This window comes from Copidosoma floridanum, unplaced genomic scaffold, assembly GCF_036245765.1.
Source record: "Copidosoma floridanum isolate Cflo_tuat_1 unplaced genomic scaffold, Cflo_Japanese_pri ptg000004l, whole genome shotgun sequence".
Lineage (NCBI taxonomy): Eukaryota > Metazoa > Arthropoda > Insecta > Hymenoptera > Encyrtidae > Copidosoma > Copidosoma floridanum.
Window position 1 is genome coordinate 32,569,958 of NW_028321881.1, and position 24,469 is coordinate 32,594,426.

The window sequence follows — 24,469 nt, forward strand, 5'->3', positions numbered from 1 at the left end:
GGATCAAATCCTATCGATTAAAAAAAAATTTTGTTCATGCTTACATGCTTCTAGACCACCTTTGCATGAACAATAATATATTACGCACCATGGGAGCAAAGAAGGGCATTCCCTCCCGGATGTGTAATTGCCTCCCGGGGCCAAAAGCGAAGGGGGCAAACACCCGGGAGATGATGCCGTACTGTGTTCCCGAGGCCCGTATACGATTTTTTCTCTTCCTCCGCTGAAAATACTATGTTTTTCCCTGATTTGAGGGAGAAAATTGCATTATAACCTCTCAGGTAAAAATCGCATTTACTGTTTATTAGGAAAATTATTTTGACATCGCCTGCGAGGAAATTGTTTCCCGAGCCGTAAGCGAGCACAACCACGCAGAAGATGGCACAATACTTTTCCTATGAGCAGTATTTGCGATTTTTTAACTGGGAGAAATTTGGCACTTTGCTCCTCGAAATCAGGGAACAAAGTCTTCCTTTTGGCGGGGTCATGAGAAAAACTGCATTTTCAACAGTTCTGTCATCTGTCAACTAAAATACAGTTTAAGATCAGGTGTATTTACAAGAAAAATACAAAATAACGTTTTTTATTATTACTTTCAATCTAACTATGTAAGGAACAATATGGATTTTGGTTTGGGGAATGCATTTTGCATCCATATGTAGCCCAGATCTTGTTTTCTATTCTATCACATCGTGTACACGATTACTCTCACACAAAGCTTTTCCCTTCTTTTTATTGCTGAAACATAATGTATTTTTAGTGATGGGCAAAAACCCAAAAGTTGTAAATCCATCCATTTTTTTATATTCAGCTCAATATAACAAATAATAGTGACACATTGACGTTAAGATCATTAGAAAAAACTAGTGTCAGATGAGAAACGGTCTTGCCGACTTGCAGCCGAGGTGAAAAATGATTTTTTGGGGCTTATAGAAGCATTCTCTTGGGCTAAAAAAAATGTACGTGTAAATAGCACTAAGGTAGATTCGAGGACTAATTATAAACCTTTAAAAAGATTCCATTAAAACGCAAAAAAAATTAATTATTCGGGTCAATCAGCTTTCTTAGTGTATTTTTTGAATTTTTGTCACCGCGATGTTTCAGTATCAAGCCTCAGGAGAGCGCGGGGGTCGGCATGCACCCAACCTATATAAAAAGTATAGACACAATTGGTATGAACGTATATTCTAACATTAACTGATACATGTCATGATGCGTAAATTCTAGTTTTGTAAAAAAATGTAAAAAATATGTACTTATAAAGTATCAGTTTAGTATAATTACTTAATCAGAACTGGCGAGCTGCACTGTACACACACACACACACACACACACACACATACATGTTAACAATATACATGGAACATGCAGCCGTATAAGTATACAGTACGACGTAGTAATACGAAAACGAAGTCGGTGAGAGATCAGAGAAAGCCTTCAAGACGACAAAACTCGACCGTTTCCAAGCTCATACGACCAACTCCGAATACCTTAAGCAGCAGCAGCAGCATCTATATATATACGTCCCGCTATTGCGGTACTGAGCGGAGTGGGGGAAGCATGTCAGGTCGTTTTAAATTTGTTACTTTTTGCCTTGGCGATCCGGAGTGTTTCCACTGAAAAGACTGTTGCTTTATTTCAGGATCATAACCATAAACCCATGACTCATTACCAGTAATAACCTTTCTAAGCAAAGTATAATCATAATTGACCATTTCTAAGTTGTCCTGTACGATTTCTGAGTGGAGCTGTTTTCGCTCTGTGCTGAGAAATTTTGATATGAACTTCGCACACACGCGTGCCATTTGTAAATTTGAGGTTAAAATTTTCCAAATTATAGTTTTTGGTATTCTAAGATCTTTTTCTAGTTCCCACACAGTCATACGACGATCTCAAGTCGTTCGATCACAAGTCGCACCCACTCAATATTATCTAACGTAGTGTAATTACGTGCATATAGTGGATATGCATGCGCGGTATGCAACTCTACTGTCCGGTACTTATAGGGTCCAAGTTTATTTTTTTTCCGAGCGAGCGAGGCGGATGCGTATACATGGATATAAGGTGCGAATAGACACAGCGATTATCCAATGTTTTTGTTGTTGAAAGTCAGCCAGAGCGAGGATCACTATCAACAGAAGTACGGCCTACTTTAAAACGACTAAACCACTCTTTTGTTCGTATTTTGCTGATAAACGCATTTACAAAAGCCTTCTGCATCATGTGAATTGTTTCAAAACTCTTTTTTCTGAGCTTAAAGCCAAATTTAATACAAATTCGTTGATCTTGCTTTTTAGTCATTTTTAACAATCACGAAATCTGCCAAACTCAAAAATAACTTTGTAAACAAAGACGCGCTGCGCATGAACTATGCATCCGAAAGGTATCAACGAGCAACCGCTGAGTTTGTAAGGCCTTACTGTTTACGTTTATGTACCACAGAGGTCATTTGAACACTATGGTGCGGAGTTGTAGAGGTAGACCTGATACTTTTCGGACAGATCCCGTATATATATATATATACGGGGTCCAATTTATGAAGACTATTTTGTATTGGAATGTCGCAACTGTGTAAACTATGAAAAAAGGTTCCCCCCTACCACCCTACCAGTTTTATTTGATACGCTATTGCATTTTTCTGCTGTGGAAAGTACGCATCGTGCATATGGAACGAAACAAAAAGGCCGCGTCATGGCAGCATCTAATGTGGGCATAGCTTTCTAGTAGCAAACATTCGATGTTATGCATTTAAAGTAAGTCATTATTGCTTACCTGTAATAAATTACGATACAAACATAACTATCACAGCTACGATCATACTCCTACATTTAAAAATTTTTAAAAATAATCAAAGAAAAAAGTTAAATCAGTAGTAAGTTGGCTTCCGCCGTTACGCTAATCTTTGTTACGCTTCATGTGCACAATGCACACTTTCTACAACAGGAACGGAATGGCGTAATAAATAAAACTTGTTGTTTCGCACGTAGTAGTTCCCAGTGAGCCGTAACGGCTTACCCAGGAATAGTTTAAGTAAAATTAGTACATGTTATACTATTAGTTATATAATCTTGAAATATTCGACTATTTTCTGATTAATTAATTAATTGTTGAATTCTACGTCAATCGAACTGAAAATATTTTATGCATTGAATTGGATTTGTATTTAATTTTTGTATATTTTTAAATTATGCATGACACCTAAATAAATAATGGCTACTTTATTTAAGAGAAAATTATGATAAAAAATACTTTTAATTCAAAAAAATTTAACATGTAAGTAGCAAATCTCTCTAAGTACAAATTGAACTACATTTTTTGCAGACAACAATGAAATTGAACGAAATTGGCTTATAAAAAAAATAAGAACATAATATGATGACAAATTAAATTAAGCAAATGGAAGGATGGTCGATTATCGCCATAAATCATAAATGTTTACCTTGTACGTATACAAAAAATGTTGATTGACAGTCACGTAGATTGTTGTCCGAGACATGACTGCAATTGACCCATTTAGATAGTTTGTGTGACTGTTGGTTTTTTCAACTTTGTGGATTGTTGAGCAAAATCACAGTTGTATTTTCCCCACGTTGGGCAATGACATGAAAGAATCAATGATTTGATTCCTCAGAAAGCAGGCTTGAGGTCTTGAATGTATCTGTACTGACATATAAAATTTACTAACACAATTGATCGCAAATCATTTTCTCAGACCAGCACGCACTCTTAACAATAGCGATGCACTGTGAAAGAAAAAAAACGCATTTCCGCATACCCACACATACACGTATACATCCATTGGACCGATGTAACCAGTACTACACTATCGCATATATCAACACGTCATTCACCGAGAAAGATTCAATGCCTCGATACTTCAATCCTTTATCGAACTTACAATTCCTCAATCACTTGTCATATTATAATTGACTTGACCCCAGCAACTTTCATCGCCCATCACACTCACACAATCGCGCGCGCGACGCACTTCTGACAACAATACCAATAGCTACATGGAATTTCAATTTCAACCAAGACGCAACGTTACACAACACCGATGTAATTAGTGGTTACACTTCCACGAAAAATAAAGAAGCATAAAGAAAAAAAACCAGACATACAATCGCTGCACGTTGTGCATGCAGACAAATTTTGATGTGCAACATCACTATACAGTTAACGCGCGCAGATGAATTTCTCTGCCTCCTTTACGAAGCCTATGTTTTACAGTACTTATTACTATTCTAATACGTAAATACCTTTAACACGAGTAGACGTATTCACAGGAAGCTTCACGGTGAATCTGACCCGGAGTCTTGCGTTGCCAGGACCTCGTAATATTTTTCCTTTTTTTCTGAAACGTGACTGTTTTTTTTCTTCGAGCTACACCTTCCCTCGCGTACGTCTGACCTCTTCTTACGCTGCCTTTGCACAAAAAAAAACTGTGATGTCCCTTTTTTGACGGAACACTAATGGCGGATTAAATTGGTCTATATATATACAGCATGATATGTAACGGTGGCATTTCCCGAGAACCGCGTGTAGAGCGATTTTTTCTGACGCGAACCCCGTTGGAATTAATTTTTTAGGGCAAATAGCTTTTAAATGGGAGCCGATTGAAAATACGTTCCAAACTACCCCTAAATGGGGTTGGAAAGCTATAGCGCGCCCGCATAAACTCGCGACGTTGCCACATTGTTATTGGAGCTTAGTCGGTAAGCAGTGAGAACTATATCCATGTGCGCACGCAAGAGCGTCAGCTACTGCTGGTAACTTGAAGGTTGAATGTAAAAATTTTTACCTTAAGGTAAATATTGTCTGCTCCTTATGTTGTCAGTTGTTTATCCATCACGCGCTTACTGTCATTCTCACTCTCATGTTGGACAAAAACATCTTTAAATGTTATACTTAAGTAATGTTACCTCGAATAAAAGTAAAATACCATATCAGTAGGGATTTGTCCACTCTACACGATAGTGTTTTTGCAAAAATAGTCGAGCTCTTTGTCAAAAATATTGTTGTTAGGTATGTCTTGCTTACGTTCCCGGGTAAGTCGTCTGTACACGATTTAGAACGAGTCCATTCGTAAATTGCAATAATCAAGTACCCGGGAAGTACCCGGCAAGTGCACGACGAAGTGCCCGCCAAGTCCCCGCCAAGTACCCGGGAAGTACCCGCCAAGTGCCCGGGAAGTACCCGAGGAAGTGCCCGGGAAGTACCCGCCAAGTGCCCGTGAAGTACTCGGGAAGTACCCGCCAAGTGCCCGTGAAGTACCCGGGAAGTGCCTAGGAAGTACCCGCCAAGTACCCGCCAAGTGCCCGGGAAGTGCCCGTGAAGTACCCGCCAAGTGCCCGGGAAGTACCCGGGAAGTACCCGAGGAAGTGCCCGGGAAGTACCCGCCAAGTGCCCGGGAAGTACCCGCCAAGTACCCGGGAAGTACCCGCCAAGTGCCCGGGAAGTACCCGCCAAGTGCCCGGGAAGTACCCGAGGAAGTGCCCGGGAAGTACCCGAGGAAGTGCCCGCCAAGTACCCGGGAAGTACCCGACTGTATTGTACTAGGCGGGGACTTCCGGGGCACTTGGCGGGTACTTCCCGGGCACTTGGCGGGGACTTGGCGGGCACTTTCTCAGGCACTTCCCAGGTACTTGGCGGGCACTTGGCGGGTACTTCCCGGGCACTTCCTCGGGTACTTGGTGGGTACTTCCCGGGCACTTGCCGGGTACTTCCCGAGTACTTCACGGGCACTTGGCGGGTACTTCCCGGGCACTTCCTCGGGTACTTCCCGGGCACTTGGCGGGTACTTCCCGGGTACTTGGCGGGGACTTGGTGGGCACTTCATCGGGCACTTGCCGGGTACTTGATTATTGCAATTTACGAATGGACTCGTTCTAAATCGTGTACAGACGACATACCCGGGAACGTAAGCAAGACATACCTAACAACAATATTTTTGACAAAGAGCTCGACTATTTTTGCAAAAACACTATCGTGTAGAGTGGACAAATCCCTACTGATATGGTATTTTACTTTCATTCGAGGTAACATTACTTAAGTATAAAATTTAAAGATGTTTTTGTCCAACATGAGAGTGAGAAAGACAGTAAGCGCGTGATGGATAAACAACTGACAACATAAGGAGCAGACAACATTTACCTTAAGGTAAAAATTTTTACATTCAACCTTCAAGTTACCAGCAGTAGCTGACGCTCTTGCGTGCGCACATGGATATAGTTCTCACTGCTTACCGACTAAGCTCCAATAACAATGTGGCAACGTCGCGAGTTTATGCGGGCGCGCTATAGCTTTCCAACCCCATTTAGGGGTAGTTTGGAACGTATTTTCAATCGGCTCCCATTTAAAAGCTATTTGCCCTAAAAAATTAATTTCAACGGGGTTCGCGTCAGAAAAAATCGCTCTACACGCGGTTCTCGGGAAATGCCACCGTTACATATCATGCTGTATATATATATATTTATATATATATATATCTCCCAATATCATATAGTTGTATTGACGAAACTGAGTCTCAGCCCCCCCGCTCCCCGGTTTTTATGAATTAAGATACGTCTGTTCAAATGTGACGATCTTTAAAGTTACATATTTTTGAATAACTGAAAAATTTCTTGCTAAACACTATTTTTAATTTCTAATTTATTCTCGGATTCAATTGAAATAAAAATTATTTTTGGATTCTTACATCTTAATAAAGCAACGTATAATTTTCCGTAAGAGAATACAAATTTTTTAATATACAATCGTAAGGAATTAAAACTCTGTTCTTGTAATTTGTTTCTAAACATAGGACATGTTAATACAAAGAGAAACTGTTTTCTATAGAAGACAAAAGGTAATGATAATGAGGTGCCAGTATTCAATGTTATTCTAGGAATATAAACTTTGCTTTCTTTTTTTTCTCCCGTTATTATTTCTGCTTCTATATTATATTTATAATAAACATTAAAAAAGAAATAATTTTGTAATTTTTAATCTTGTGCCTCTACAGAGACCGTCTGATACACTTGAAGTTCTTATTAACACTACTATAGCATTTTTCTTAAATTTTAATTCGTGTGGTGGAAGACCTTCTCTGATATTATTTGAAAATTCTATTGGAAAATTAATATTTATGCTATCATATGTTTTATCAACTTCTTTGTAGGTCACGTATTCTGCTGTTGTGAACTAATTATCAGCTTGCATTGATAAATACACAAGTAATGTCTTTATTTTGTCTACTTAATCTGTTAGTGGGGGGTTGGCGCGCAAAGCGCGCAGAGGGGCGTTAGCCCCACTAGTATATATACATATATATCGCCAACCCCCCCCTTTTATTGTGTTATAAGTGTAATTTTTTCAAAAAAAGTTTTGTATGAATATTTTTTAAAGCCTTAAAAAATGATAAAATTAATTGTTAGTATGAAAGTAATATGTTGAAGTATATTTTACAGAATTCGAAAGACTATGGCATTTTTTGAAAATATTTGGGAATAAATTTTCTACGCTGGGGAATGATTACTGGTCTGCTTTTAAAGAAATATGAAGAACAAGCTGCTGATTTCAAAAAAAATGGTAAAATTTATATAGACAGTGCCCTTGACTTTTTGTTGGTGAGCTTTATTATTTCTTCTAGTTGCTCCCCATGAGCTGTCTATCCTGCATGTGTCAATAGGTATTCCTGACCTTTTATAACTATATATGCCCCCTGCGCACTCTGCGCACAAACCCCCGTAATTGCAAATTAGATTTACGGAGTATGGAAAAAAACCGGAATTAATTTAATTGTTACTTAAAATTTGTATATGTAATAAATTTATATTGATCATAATTAATTACACGTATTTTTAACAATCACTTTTAATTTTCCCTCACTAATGCCTAATTTTTATATATTTAAAACGACAACGTATTAAAAGATTTCAAATGTCGTCAAAAATTACAAAATTACGATATTGTTAGAATCACAAATTGCTTTTGTTTTAACAGTATCGTTAGTTGATTGTTTTTTTTCTTTTAATTTTTTATAACCAAAATTTTGGCTTATTGGTATTTTTTCCTTCGTTTACTTTTACTTCGTAAATTCGTTTCAAAAAGTTACAAAATGTCTAAACGAAAATTTGACAGCGAATTAGACTCTCAAATTGCAACGAAAAAAAAAATCCTTCCTTTTACATCTACTGAAAAAAATATTGATACTGACAATGAAGAAAGAATATTTTATAAACATAAATTCCATAAAATGTTTTCACAACTCAGTCATGATCAACGTCAAATTTCTCAAGAAATAATAAAATTAAAAAAAAAATTTTTTCATCGATGGTCCTGGTGGATCTGGAAAAACTTTTCTATACAAAACATTAATTTATTATTTTATATCAATTAATAAAAAATTCTTACAATGGCTTGGACAGGTATTGCTTCTATTTTGCTCCTAAAGGGAATGACCACTTACAGAACTTTCAGACTTCCCTTAGACTTAAGCACTATAGAAAGTGCATTCTCCCAGTTTAAGCAAGATTAACAAAAATTACGTAATGTAGAAGTAATTATTTGGGATGAAGCTTCTATGATACTGAAAAAAGCGTTAGAAATCGTTGATAGGACTTTAAAAGATTTATCTAGTAGTAATAAACCTTTTGGAAATAAAATAATAATTTTAGGAGGAGATTTTCGTCAAATTCTCCCAGTAGTAAAAAACGGAAGCAAAATTACTATTGTTTAAGAAACCATAAAATTTTCCAATTTTTGGCCTTTATTTAATATTTTTAATTTAAAAAATAATATACGTTCAATTGATAAAAAATTTTCTTCATTGCTACTGGATATAGGAGAAGGCAAAATTAAAAACTTTTATAATTCCTCAGACATGGAAAACAAATGATGTATGTTCTAAAATTTTTAATAATGATGATGATTCTTTTATAAGTAAAGCTATATTAACATCTCACAATGAATACACTCATTTTTTGAACAAAAAAATTTTTAATAATATGGTAGGAACATTAATAACGTACTATAGTATTGATAAAGAAACTCACAAAGGAGTAGATGAATCAGACGATAATGTTTATATTAATTGCCCTACAGAATATTTAAATAGTATTAAAGAAGGTCTTCCTCCACATGAATTGAATTAGAAAATTAACGCTATTGTTATGTTGATACGAAACTTAAACATATCTAAAGGACTTTGCAATGGTACAAGATTACGAATTACAAAATTATTTAAATACAACATCGAAGCTGAAATAATCACAGGTGAAAAAAATGAAAATAAAGTCTTTATTCCAAGAATAACACTACAAACAACAATTCTTCTTCGCTACCATTTATATTGTACAGAAAACAATTTCCATTTACCTTAGCTTTTTCTATGACTATCAATAAATCTCAAGGTCAAAGTTTTGATGCCTTAGGATTATACCTTAGAAAACCATTATTTTTTCATGGGCAATTATATGTTGCATTGTCTAGATGTAGAAACCCAAAAAATGTTTTTTTGAATCAAAAAACGAATTTGAAATTAAAAGTGTTGTTTGGAATGAAATTTAAGAGTAACAAAAAAACTATTCTATAGTTCATTACTATTTTGATACTTTCTTGCAAATTTTCTCTTTCATCAAAAAAGCAAATTTCAGTACCGTCTAGTACCCAGATTTATGTAAACATAAACAATCCGTTTTTTGTAATATGTTTTCAGATATACCATCATGGATGCAAAATTTTACCAGTGTGACAAATGTAACTCAAAATTTTCAAATCAAGAGTGTCAATCATTGCGCGAAAAAATTCACAAAAAAAAAATTTTTGGTATGTGATCTGTGTAGCATTATAATATTAGACAAGAAAAACTATTTGCGTCACACAAAGGAATGCCAAAACATTGAAAAAAATTGTAAGTGTATCCAACGCGAAAAAAGTTTCAAAAGAAATTATTACTTACAGAAACATTTGAAAAGTCATAAAAAAAACGTTCAAAAAAATATTTGTCAAAATTGTGGAAAAGGTTATGTAAGAGCAGAGCACCTAAAAAGACATTCTAGAGTATGTTATTAAAAAAAACATCGTAAGTAAGATAATTGTAACAAAATTTTTTGTTATGGTCAAATACAATTATACGTGAAAATTAGACCATTTGTAACAGTTAATATATAAGGCTTTACGATTATATTTACATTATATATGGGGGAAATGGGGAGAGCGGGGGGGAGGTGGGAAGAGCTAGTAAAAAAGTAGGATTACTTGAAAAATGCAAGAAAATCAAGAAATAACTACCTTATTTGGGGGGGAGCTGGGGGGAGCAAAACTTCGCTCTAATTCTTACGACTATATAATATAGGAATATATATATATATATATACTAGTGGGGCTCACGCCCTCCTGTGCACACTGCGCGCCAACCCCCCAACTTTTGAATATTTTATGAGAAATACATTTTTACAATTTTTGTGTATTTATTCTTATTTATTTTTAACTTTTTTATTTCTTAAATTTAAAAAACTTATTTTAAATAAATTACATGGGGCTACCTCGTTTGAAGACGTTAAGAAACATAATAGAATAACATATAAAGATTTCAGGGATACTGCAATTGCAATAGGTTTAATAGAACATGATTCTGAAATCGACAATATTTTTAAAGAAGCCATAACAATTATGTTTCCATACCAGTTAAGACAATTTTTTGCTTGGTTTTTGATTTCAGAAAACATTCAAGGAGATAAAATATGGAATGAATATAAAAAATATTTTACAGAAGACTTCGATAATGATAATAATAATTGTGCTGTTCTACATATTAATCAAATTTTGGTATCAGGAGGTAAATCATGTGAGTCTTTTAGTTTACCGACACCAACCATTAGCAACTATATAAATAATTGCAATATTGAGGAAATATCTTTCAGTAAAAAAATGTTTGATATAATGTACACAAATTTAAAAGAAGATCAAAGAAAAATTTTTAAAACTATTTGTGAACAAGATGAAAAAGTATATTTCATCGTTTATATTAATGATACTCTAAATTTAACTTAAGTTTATGTACGTAAAAAGAAGAATTGTGTATTAAAGGACTATATAAGTGATGATGATTTAATAATTATGCCATGAAAAAATTCGTGGGGGTCGGTGGGAGGGCCGTACGGGGTAGGTGGGGGATGTAGGATGTTTTGAGAAAAAATACTGTACAATATTTCCATGTGATTTGGTAGGAATGTGGTAATAGACTTTAACACATTGACAGGGCTGGCAAAATGCAACGTTAAAAAATGCTAACAATGAAAGTCAGCCCACCAAAAACTTTATGCTTACAAAGAAACCAAGGAATCCAATAATTTGAAATACAATTGATTATATTTAAGTTTAGCTGATTTTGGTATTGTGCACTAATCTGTAACGATTTGATTAAATATTAAAACCTACATTGTTATTATCCCATGAAGCCATATGTGGTTGAACCCCCTGGCTTGAATAAAGACTTATACTATACTTCTATACTATACATATAATATTTTGTGTAGGGGCGGTGGGGGGCCATGAAAAAATGCGTGGGGGTCGGTGGGGGGCCATGAAAAAATGCGTGGGGGTCGGTGGGGGGTTTTGAGAAAAACTACGATACGTCAAAATAAGCAAGAAAATAACAGATTTTTACCTTATTTTGTGGGGGGTTGGTGGGGGGCAAATGGGGGGCGGTGGGGGGTTTGTGTGGCATGCCCCACTGAGTTAACTATGTAATATAGGAAGATGTATATATATATAATTGGTATTAGCACGAACGAAAACAAGCTAATCGCGGATCGTCGTATTGTACAAACTTGCATGAACTAGCACAGAGCTTTCAAGATGCGTGGAACCAATTGTTTTTAATAAAGTAGTGCACAATTTTGCATCGTCAGTTTTTTTTCAGGCAATTGTTACTTCTTTTTTCGTATGTTGCTAATTTTTTGATCCAAGTTATTTTCCTTTCCTTATCATGGCACCTCCCCGTAAGTGTTGCTAAAAAAAAAAAAACATGTTTGTTTTATAAAAAATTTAAGCATTATTTCGAAAAATTGTGATGTGAGTTTGAGTGGTCTATACGGTTTGTATGAGTGTTTGTCGTGTAAAAAAAAGCGTTATCGGAATGAAACTTCAGTTTGGTTTGAAAATCAATGATACGATAGAAAAACAAAAACAAGATGTGAATTTTGCCGTTGAAGAAAGCGAAAAAGAACAGGAAAGGAAAGCGGAACCGAATTCGTTAAAGAACGATAATGATTATGTATGTATATTCGTCGATAATACAAACAAAAGATAAAAACTTGCAGCTACAGTTCAACAATCAATCGCAGCATCACCCTCGAAAAAAGTGCACTCAAATTTGTCAAATGCAGACAATGAGCTTATGTGCTCATTATTACAGGCTCTTGGCAATGGTTCTTTGAATAAAAGCAGTGAATTTAATTTAAACAGCTGGATCGGTAATTTCAAAGAGTCTTTGTTTTGTGCTGTCACTCGAAGCGATAAAATTGGTCTCTCAACAACAATGCCAGTGAAATGGTCCATTCGAGAAACAGCACGAGAATTCGGTATAAGTAAACATATGGGCTCTATCGCAAAAAGTTTGCAAGATGATCGTGGTTATGGATCTCACCCAGTAAAAAAGAAGGGTTAACCCATGAGTGCAGCTTTAATCGAAAAAGTCCACGAGTTTTTTTTTATTAGATAATCATGTTCGTCGAGTCATGCCCGGGAAAAAAGATGTTAAATCGCTTAAGACGCTTAATAGAATTTTTTTTAGAAACGCTTGCTGTTGGGCAATATTCAAGATTTGCATTCTGATTTTTAAAATAAACATCCAAATGTACAGATATCATTGTCAGCATTTCAAGCTTTGAGACCTCAAAAATGCATACCAGTTGGTGCTAAAGGCACACATAACGTGTGCGTCTGTAAAATTTATGGCAACATTAGGCTCAAGTTAAAATGACGGAAGAAAGCATTTATTTGCAACAAGTTAAATTTTGAAACTAGTTATCATGATTACTTGAAACATATGATTTGTAACGATCCATCTGCAGATTGTTATTTAGAGATTTGTAACAACTGTCCTGGAAAAAAAACGATTATTACAGATTTAAAGACATTATTGCAAAATTAAAAAATTAAAAAAGTTTCTTACAAACAATGGCACACAACTGATAGGTATTATTACAACAATCTTTAATTTTGTTACTATTCTTTTAGTAATATTTTTTAAATTTCAATTTTTTTTTTCAAGTCAACTGCTCACTCTAACTGGAAGTATCCACATTTTTACAAAGAACTTGGCAGCAGATTTACCAAATATTTTGAAACACGACTGTATCGCGAAGTCTCGAGCATCTCATTTGGAAAACTTGAAAAATGTGCTTGGAAATGAAGATTTTTTTATTACTCTTGACTTCACAGAGAACTACTCTTTTTACGTTCAAGACGTTATCCAATCACAGGATTGCCTTGTAGTAGTGATCAGGCTACTCTACATGTATATGTTATATATTATAAAAGGAGAATGTTACTCACAACACAAACTATGTTGTTTTGCTTGAGTAAGACTATTAAAGGAGCTCGGCAATATCATTGTTATAAGCCATTTGACGCAAAAAGTTTAGAATGTTCAATTTTGTCTAATGATACCAAAATTAATATAATAAAACTGTGTACTAAAATAATCATACTATTGTAAAAAAAGGATGTTTGTTTATAAAAGATGTAAGAAAAAAAGAAAATAGTCAAAATACAGTGTGAAAGTAAATGAAACCAAAAAAAACCAGTAGACCAACGCGAGACGGGGGCGCGCGGCGCTGTAACAGCGCCTACGCGGCAACGTTTAAACATCCATGACTTTTGTTTTTATGAATTGCACTAAAATTTTCTTTCAGATAATAAAAGTTTATGAAATTTCGAATCAAATAAAGAAAAAATCGTTATTTTACCTAGCCAAGAAGTTAGTAAAAAATTCAATTGCTTATTACAATATTAATTTTTTATAAATGATTTGTTGTTTTTTAAAAAGATTTTTTATCAAGCTGTTGTGTTAATGTCTGGGAATATCAGTACCAAATTTCATCAATTTGTATTTTTTTATTTCTGAGACATATATTCATTCTAACAAAAAGTCGTAAAAAAATTCATTTGTTCATAAAGTTGATAAGAAATTAAAATTTTTCAAAAATTTTTTGTGATAATATTTTTAACATACAAATCTTCAGAAATTTGCAAAAAAACGTATAAAATTCAAGTAGTCGATTTTAGGTGGCCTACTTGAGAAAGTTTGACTATATACAAAAAAAATTTAAAGATTTCTACGGATCTTTTTCTTGTAAATGCAATTTTCAGTGATTTTTCCTTAAACTTGCATGTTTAATTACAATTTTTAAATTTAGTTATGTACATTATTAATTTATTTACATAAATTGTTTTTTTTTAACTTAAAAAACAAAGTTTTGTTGTAGCAGTTTTTTTCACACATTATTAGGTAGTTATTTCATGTTAATAAGTTTGCTAATTTTTTAATAAATTAATCAAGAATTTTTTAATTATTAACTAATAAAAGATCTTTGTATTGGTTTCTAATGGCTTTTTTTATTCGTAAAACCAGATAAAAAATAATAAAATTAAAAAATAAATGTTTAATTTCTTTTTAAATAATCAGGACATGATTAAACATTAGTAAAACAACAAATTTAAAGACTGCTATCTGGATGACAACACTAAAACGGTGGGACTGAAGTATTTTGCATGCGAATTGAAAAAAAAGTTAACTATTAATTTTTATAAAAACTTTGTAGAAAATACTTTAGTACCTCTGTAAGATCGTTTTAAAAAGAACAATCAGAACGACAGAAAACAACGATCAGTATCACTACCAATCACCCTGAATAACTTTAGATCGTCAAGATACAACACTTCAGAATTGTTTACAACTGAAATCACATGGTTATTACAAACGGCAAATAACAATGGACCACATTGTGAACCTTACGGTGCCCTACAACCAACCACAAATTAATCTGAAAAATGCCCATTTACTTACGTGATTAGTACTCTATCACTTAAATAAGATGCAAACCAATTTTGCAAGTAAATTGGCCATATCACGAGAACCACTGTCATTCTCATCAAGGATAAACATAGTATCAGGAAATTGAGACTTTGTTTCAGAATAAATGAGTGACCAAAATTTTTAAGAATTAATCTCAATATTATTTTCACAGATTATACATAATTCCTTCTGAAGAGAGAAGCCAGCGATTGATAGTATTATCCCTTTACCTATAAAAAAATGTAATAGTCAGACTTAAATAGTTCAAACTATTTATATAAGCATTTGTTTTCTATTCTCGCTCTCTTCAAACTGTTAGGGAACCAGCTACGAAAGCATGGAGTAAAGCACTCCGATTCAGGTATAAATTTATCAAACAGATAAAATAACGTTTTGTTAAAACTATTAACCGGCTCATCGATTGATACACAAGAAAAAAAACACATTCCAATCCACAGAGCCTAGTACCTTACGCAGGCTATTGTAGTTACCTCTACAAAAGATAAAACTACTATTAATATATCGGATCCGCTCAAGTAAGGCCTCTCACACTTTTGTGTCAAATGAAATTCATCTAGATTTACTAAACGGTCATAAAGCTTTCATGCGACTTTAATATTAACAATTGATATACTTCTTAATTCTATGATAATTATTCTTGCTTGTATTTTTTTTCTGCAATTAATAAAATGCCCATTTAACTACAAAATCAAACATTTAGTTATTTACTTTACCATTTCAAGACACGTTTAATTACCTACTTTTTAATTCCAAGAAATTTGTACAGTAGTAGAATGATATTTTTATGAACCGAAAGAGAAGTCAAAAAAACTTTTAAAATAAAAAAAAATATGCTAAAAATATTTAACATTTTCATAAAGTTACATGAGAGGTGCCGAGGGAACCACGGAGGGGCTAGGGAATCAGTCGTCTTAATAATCCTTCTTACTTCAGTGATCCTCGAGGGAGTAATCAGCAGAAGCAGTGGTTGTCGCCCATTGGCTGACTGAAATTGTGTCTAAACTGGAGATAGAGAGAGAAAAAAGTAGCGTACAAAAAATATAAAAAGCTAGCACAAGCAACGTTGTCAATCAGCTGTTTATATATATGTACATACAGTCAATTTTCACTTAAACTGTTGTAAAGGAAGTTTCATTAAACGAGTTCACGCAATGGCCCTGAGAAAAGTCAATTGTGATAGATACTTTCAGTCAGCCTTCTTCATGCTTAATGGTGAAGATCCCGCTGCAGGTCGGTGGGATAATAAACTAGAGCTAGTGTTCTGGTAACAGCAAAAATTTACCGCTCGACTCGGTTCAGTTAACAGGGATCGCGGAGCTCGAGTGTCTGGATCTGAGACAGCTTGACTTTTTCTTAGAGTCTCTGCGTACGGAGAGCGTGCTGAAGGGAGCTACACCATTGGTCAAAAAATGGCTTGTTATGGGTATGGCGTTGGGACGAACTACCAAGGTGGCTCATGACGTTTACGGCAGACGTGGATGCCCGAACTCCTCAGGGCAGTTTTTCTTAGCCTAGTGTTTCAGCAAGAGACTGGTCTGGCAATACCAGGTTAGTCGAAAAGATGATCGCGATACTCTGAAGCGTTGAAGCTGGTTGTGCTCTTGCCCGATATCTCCTGGTGTTATACCAGAGATGTTGGCGTTCATAACGCCTTTTTTGTGGTACTCAGTCATTTTGGTAGTCCAGGGTAGAAATCAATATATATCACTCGCCTATTGCAGACTGTTAACTGGCAGGTTCTATCTTAATAACAAATAATTAATAAAATAAAATCTCCAAGGTTACAAATTATTATACATTTTTATTCTAGTAAAAGTTATCATAGCTGTTTGACAGTAAACCGAAAAAACTTAAACTTTACGAGAACAAAGATGTATAAAAACCATATTGAATTTAGATAGCTGTGATTATAACCTTGATTGGTATGAAGCAACCACTAAATTAATAAATTATATACTTTAAATCTTATAAAAATTGATTGTTTCTATTTTATACCCACGCTGGCAGTATTAATTTCAGGGAGCATAGTGTAACATTCCTCCTAGGTAAATAATTGCATATACTACTCATAAAAAAAGTATTTTGGCATCCTCTGCGAGGAAACTGCATTTCGAGCCGAAGGCAAGAGTAGCAACTTTTCAGAGGAAAGCAAAATACTTTTCCTAATAAGCAGTAAATCTGATTTTTATTTGAGAGATTATGTTTAATTTTTTTTCCTGAAAACAAGGAAAAACGTCGTATTTCCAGTAAAGGAAGAGAAAAAATCGTATACGGGCTTTCGAAAGAAAGTACGGCAATCCACACTCAGGAGGAAATGGCATACTTTCTTTCCTTGGTGCGTAATGTACTATAATTCTTTAAGTAATTAATAACAAGTCTGAAACTTTATTATAAAACAGTATTTTTATTTTTATTCATACAATTTACGGAAAGCTTAATGGTGAACATAAATAATAAATGTGGTTAAAGACGTCCAACGCTGTTGAAACTTACCATTCATTATTGCCTGGTAAATTATAGCATAAAAATCAGTACGTCTGAAAAGGTCTTCGAAAAAATACGTCATTGCATCTTAATTTAAAAATAATATCAATGCCTCCTACTGAAAAATCAGTTGAGACATCAATTGCTACATTAAAATTGTTTTCCTTTTACTTGAAGTGCATTTTTTTCCATTTTTTTTTTTTACTCTGAAAAAAATAATTTCAAGAAATATTCAAACAAAATGCTGAAGTATCATACGCATAAATTTTTACCTAAGCTCAAAAATAAAATCAGAAGAGGAATCAGAGGTATTGCTTGAAACACTAGGAGAACGTTTTTGTATCAAATTGTCTACAAAAACTTTTTCGGATGCCAGTGCTTTCTTTGTAGTAACTTTTAACATGTTCCTAAATGTAGTTGTTAATTATTACTATTATTTTTTATGTTGAAACACTATTATTAGTGAATAAGTGCCTTTTATAGTTAATTAAATTATTATCAAAGTAAAAATACATTTTAGATATTTTGTTACCTTAAAGTTTTGAGACCAATAGATTTATAAAAATTTGCAGCAAAAGCTGCATCTTTTCGGCTCTCAGTGGGAAAAAGTCCTTTGAATGCTGTTTTATGTTCTCTGTGAAAATTAAATATAAGGTACAAATCGGTTAGTATTATTATTATTTTTTTTATTGTTAATATACTTCTCTTGATTAAAGTGTGGTAAAGTGCCGTAACTTGTCTTTGAATCTTTCTTCCAAGCTTGATGCGCTTTTCTGATCTGCTAGTTCTTGCAAGAGAATCCTTATAAAATTTTTTTTGGCTAGCGTTGTGTCTCTCTCATTTATCTTCACGACATTAAAACAATCCCAAGAAATAGAATCTTTTTGTAAAAGGTGGGCGAACAGCTTGCTCGAATTTTTAATCTCATTCTTATCCATGACTTCAGCAGTGTTATAACATTCTATAAAAAGTGTCTTAAAGGCAGTGGAGAAACCTTCACTTATTATGCAGAATCGCTGAAATAAAATAAAATAGAAAAGTATAAAAAGTAGAGCGCTGGCGGTAAAGCGGGATAATTAAGCACATTCAAACTCACCTCAACAATGTTTCCGATAAAGTACTCATAGGTTTTCATTTCCATACAACAATCCAGTAGGGTCTTGCAAATGGCAGGTTCAAAACCAGGCTTGACTAATGGGAGTAGCACGTTGCTCACATACTCGTCAAAATCCAGTAGAGAGCAAATAGCTGAGTTTACGGCGCTCTTGAGATCCAGTAGGTCTAGCTCGTTAGGCTTATGGTGTGACGAAGCTGGTTTCCTTGCTTGTCCTGCATGTGTATTATTAGTTTGAGGTACCTCGTGAAGGATTTCACTAATATGCTGAAGGACAGGCACAGGAACCGTTAGATCTTCAGTCGGAACGTTAATTTCGGAGCGACTGTCGTACACAGAGTGTGGAAGGTGATCTATACTGCTGGGGCTGCTAAAACTTTTGCTCATGATGCTGCTGGTCACAACCTCTTGAGAGAGGTGCGCGTGGTTCTGAGAGCTGCGAGACTTGCGTTCTGATATGCCAATTTTGTTTTTAAGTTTGTTAATGCTAAATCTGCCTTGATGCATAAGCACACCCAGTTTTTCGTGGTGGTACATGAAAAACTGAGGAGGACTCACGGGTTCCTTGAGTTCAGTAAGAGTAGTCAAGTGTTTAAAAGCACAAGTTGATACGAGGGTTGCATTATCCCGTTTTTTTACAAATATTTTAGTCCAAGAAGGAAACTCAATAAGTAGTTGAACCAAGTTCTCGAGTACTATGGGGCAGTAGTACTCGTTAGCAACTTCAGAACCGTCTAAGTTAAAGTTACCAAGGTTGTAGGCTGCCTGCTTTAACTGATTTATATACTCGTAAATGTCGTGGGGCGTCTCACTAATAACTGGATTTTGTCTAATATTGTAAAAGGCAAAGCTGCGTGAGCTGTTTTTTCCCGTCGCTAAGGTCAGATACTCACGATTCATTTGTTGAATCGTGTCTGAAGTAAGCTGAGTCCAGAGATCTAGCCGTCTTCTCTCAATTTCTTCATTTTGATAAGGGCTCTGGCATAGAGAGAGCATACTGATAACGGTTTCCCGGAACTCTTCTAGACTTTGTAACGAGCTCAGATATATCACGCCACAGAGGTATAAGTCTTTAACTGCTTGTGACACATTTTCGAAGCACGACCAGCCATTTATAACTTTAATCAGTACGTGAATATCAATTTGAATCAGCGTGGGTGGTAGAACTATTCTCTCGTCCATCAAACACTTGAAACATCTGCAACATGGTTTCATTTATTATACCTAGTTAAATTATAATATTGGCAGAAAATTTTGTACGGCAAAGAGTTAAAATTTTCTTTAAAACTAGTTATGTTCCGCTCACTTCGCAAATTTTTTTTATTCTAAGTGTCTTCATAACTTTTGTTTTCGTTGGTTTTTTTTTAATTGCTCAATTATAAATGAGCACATTACATGATACAAAAAGATTAGTTTTCATTTATTTATTTTTTTTGTCTCTTTAAACATATACAGTTTTTTTTTACCCATACATCCGACAACTACTAACACAATTCAGAGTTTCAAGTTAGTGAGACAGAAATCGTCTCAGAAATTTAGTATTGATCTTATTAAAAGAGTCAAGATACTTACTACATAACCAAATGTTTGTCCACCAGGCAGTTATACTCATTAATTATCGAGAGTAATTACGTTACTAATTTAAACAAGTTAAAATCAACGAAAATCAGTTTAAAATAATGAAAAAACCTGTGCGGTAAAGCGTAGGTGTAAATGCTCGAAAAGTTTTCTCTCATTAGCTTTTGTGTTTTGACATATACGAACAACTACCCATAAGACTTAGCGTATCAGGCTTAAAGAAACGAAAAAAAGTAGATAACAAACAGCATTATATAAAACACTTCTTAAACGCAGGAACGAGACATATTAAGAATATCAAAATGAAGATTTTAACTTAAGAAGCAGATATTATTCAGTAAAAATATATTATAATCAATAGTATTGGTCGATACTTGATAAAGAGTCATGCTTATAACAATTAAAACACACTGCGGTAATAATCTTCACTCTTCACTAAAACTTAAGTATTGCCATAACAGCTGTTTCGGTACACAGTACCTTCTTCAGATGGCTATCAAATTCCAACTAACTTACGTTGCATTGCTATATAGTATACATACCGAATGCAGAGTCAATACACAGTAATGCAATAGAAGTATACGTCATATATTTACATAGTGGTAATAATAAAATTTTTAATTTAGTAAAAGTAATCTATTGAGATCTAATTGGCCGTTGAATGGTCTGCCTAAATTTTTAAGTTTATTGATTTCCATTGCTTCTAAAAAAACTAGTTTTTACTTTTATTGCAAATATGTAGGATATCATAGTCATCATTAAAAATATGGTTACAGTCTATTAAATGATCAGAATACGGTTATTTGTCAGTCTCACTATTAAAATCGCTTTTATGTTCTTTGTCTCGTTTTTCAAACCTTGTACCCGTTTATTTATTATTTATTACAACCTGGTGTACCACAATATACAATATAAATTATACAATACTTTTACCAATAATGAACTTACTCTTTTGAAATAGGTTTCAAATTTAACTTCAACGTTGATGACTACATTTATATAAAAGAAAATTTAGCAGTTGAATGTGAAGTTATTGTAAACAATGTAAATAGTCTGCAGGATACACTTCTTAACAATTAAGAAAAAGAAAAACGTATTTTAGCAAGCAATATAAAGGATACATCAAATACTTCTCCGGTTAATAAACATTACCTCAACACAGTCTCAAGTATTCGAAAAAAAAACAATAAGGTATGATGTTATCATCACTTGAGCAGATAAGGGGCCGACTTTAGTTGCTACTGACTGTGCGGATTATATTTCAAAGACGAATGATTTTGTTATTTTAAGTAATTTCGAAGTTTTGAGTAAAGACCCTACAAATAATTTCAAAAGGAAATTATAATTTTGTATGGACAGAACTGCATACTAAATTATTTTTCATACCACGCAATAGTACAAACAAATTCAAAAATTCCAAAACTTTTTTCGTTAATAAAAATACAGGAAAACAATTTTTCTACCCGTCCGGTTTTATCTTATAACACTTCTCCATCTTATAAAGTATCTAAGAAATTAATTAACCTCATTTTATTTAACACACAGTTTGTATCAACTTACAGTATAAAAAATTCTATTGAATTAGTCAATAGAATTAAGAATATAAATTTTCCACATAACGCAATGTTACTTTCATTTGAACAATCATTAACTCCTTAAATATTTTTTGTTTTGGCATAGATATGTAGACGATATTATCGTATGTTTGACGGGTACTCGGAGAATTAGATTTTTAAAAATTAATTTTATTAATAGTTTATATAGTAACATACAGTTTGAATTAGAAATCAAAAATAATAACCAATTTAATTTTTTAGACCTTTCTATTATCATAAATAATGATCGAGTTTTAACTGATATTTACTGTAAGCCTTCGTACACAGATATCATCATTCACAATAAATCATTACATCTACATTCACATAAAATGGCTGCATTTTACATTTTCGTGCATAGACTTTTAACGATACTTGTAGAGCCATCAGATATCGATCATGAACTAAACATTATTAAACAATTAGCATTCAATAATGGCTATAACACAGTTATTATAGATAAGATACTTAATAAAGTAAAACTGAAAAAAGGCTATAGACAACGTCTTCCCCTTATCTGTGAAGGATCATGATCGACGGTATTAACTTACACCAGTACACACACTTATAAAATTACTTAATTTTTTAAAAAACATGACATTGATTTAACGTTCAAGACAAATAACAATTTCCAAACAATTAAAAAAGAAACAACAAAGACAAAATAAATAAAGAAAAGAAATCAGGCGTTTACAAGAGATATTGTGGCACACCAGGTTGCGATGAACTGTATTTTGGCCAAACGGGTAGAACATTTGAAAAATGAGACAAAGAACATAAAAGTGCTTTTAACAGTAAAACTGACAAATCAACGTATTCTGGTCATTTAATAGAATTTAACCATATTTTTAATGATCACTATGATATCCTACGTGTTTGTAATAAAAGTAAAAAAACTAGATTTTTTAAAAGTATTGGAAATCAATAAATTCAAAAATTTAGGCAGACTATTAAAGGGCCAGTTAGATCTCAGTGGTTTACCTTTACTAAATTTAAAATTTAAATGTTACCACTATATAAATAAATGACGTATACTTACATTGTATTATTCTGTATTGACTCTGCATTCAGTATGTATATTATACAGCAACGCAACGTAATTTAGTTTAGTTGGAATTTGATAGCCAACTGAGAAAGTTACTGTGTACCGAAACAGCTGTTATGGCAATACTGAAGTTTCAGTAAAGAGTAAAGATTACAAAAGCAGTGTTCCTTAATTGTTAAAAGATATCAAAGTAAGAACCTGTCACTCGTTAACGATTAACGAGCTCAAACCGTCGTAGTAATAACAGCACGGTCAGCTTATATAGGAACGAATCAAAATAAAGCGTTTAAAGGTTAGGTCTTTGGGCTAGCAGCATAGTTGTATAATACTGATGTATAAAAAAAAAAACTGTTTTTGTGTCTAATTTAAATAATAAAAGACTGAATTGAAGACGTAGTAACGTTATTATGTATGAAAACTATACTTATGGATAACAATTTTTTGAAAACAAGTTTAAAAATAAGTGGTGTAGGTAAGTAATTTCTAGATAACTTTAAGATCACTGACTGGCGACGATTGACTGGGCCCGCGTTATTATGAAGTAAGTAACAAAAGTGGTAGCCAAACATTAAAGACGGAGCAGAGAGAAGCAGATGTGAAGGTCAAGCAATGACAGAGGGTTGGGAACAGATCTTAATAGATCAGTGAAAATAGCTTTTAAATAATCTGGTGCTTAAAGTGTCTGCATTGTTAATTATTAGGTAAATCGAGATCGTAGAAAATGTTGGTAAAATTTTCAGCTTCCTAAGTGCATGAAATCTATGTTTTTTTTTTTATAAAAAATGCTAATATCTACCGAACGGTAATGCGTATCAAAAAATGACCTACACTATTCGAAAGAGGAGAAAAAAATACGCAGATAACGATTATGTTCTCGATCTTGACCAACTTAAAATCTCGAGAAAAACGGCCGCGAAAGGTTTAATGCAAAGGTACGTTTATATATAGGTATATTAGCCTGCTAGTCGGGGAGAAGAGAGAGGGGAACGGCCAGCACGGCGTGCACTGAGCCAAAATTTCTTTTTTTTCTTCGCCAGACCCCCAAAAAATATTACAAGTCCCAATGAAATATTTATAATGGGGGAAAAAATGTCTGAGGGAAAGTGGATTTTTTGCATTATCGATGATTCTCTATCAATTGCACTAGGTCCTGAATTACCTTTTTTTTGCAAATAAAAATTTGCTTATAAAAATATAATTAGAAACATTAGATGTGAGTTGACAATTTAAAATTTAAAATTAAAAAAATTGATTAACACTTGTTTTTCGAGCTTTTACTTAAAATTTGTATGTTGACACTGCAGCTTGGCGAATCAATTATTGCATCTTGATAAATAAATATTGAAAAAAAGTGTTGACGTAAAATGTAGCCAGATATTTTACATATAGCAGTAAATTATATGAATACCAAATTATTTTACTGACACACAAAAAACCTCTCGTTTCGAGAAAATTTTAACTTTTCAAATTTTATTGGTACTCTTAGCAATAATTCTGCAAGAATCGAACGCAGCTTATTTTCTTTGTTTTTTTATTTATAATATAGCCTGATACTTTTCATCCAGGCT

The 24,469-nt window shown here is 33.7% G+C and overlaps 1 protein-coding gene across 2 annotated transcripts in view; it reads right to left on the reverse strand.

The window, feature by feature from the left end:
• Positions 1-17,507: 17,507 nt before the first annotated feature.
• Positions 17,508-24,469, reverse strand: part of LOC106644921 (uncharacterized) — a 115,253-nt gene continuing 108,291 nt past the window's right edge. For both annotated transcript variants that reach the window (XM_089598025.1, XM_089598024.1), the window contains 5 exons: positions 18,666-19,881; positions 18,305-18,585; positions 18,102-18,203; positions 17,842-17,976; positions 17,508-17,775 (listed from right to left, as the gene is read on the reverse strand). In XM_089598025.1, coding sequence (XP_089454151.1) covers positions 17,715-17,775; positions 17,842-17,976; positions 18,102-18,203; positions 18,305-18,585; positions 18,666-19,865 — 1,779 coding nt within the window. In that variant the 5' untranslated portion in view covers positions 19,866-19,881 and the 3' untranslated portion in view covers positions 17,508-17,714. The remainder of the gene's footprint in view (positions 17,776-17,841; positions 17,977-18,101; positions 18,204-18,304; positions 18,586-18,665; positions 19,882-24,469) is intronic.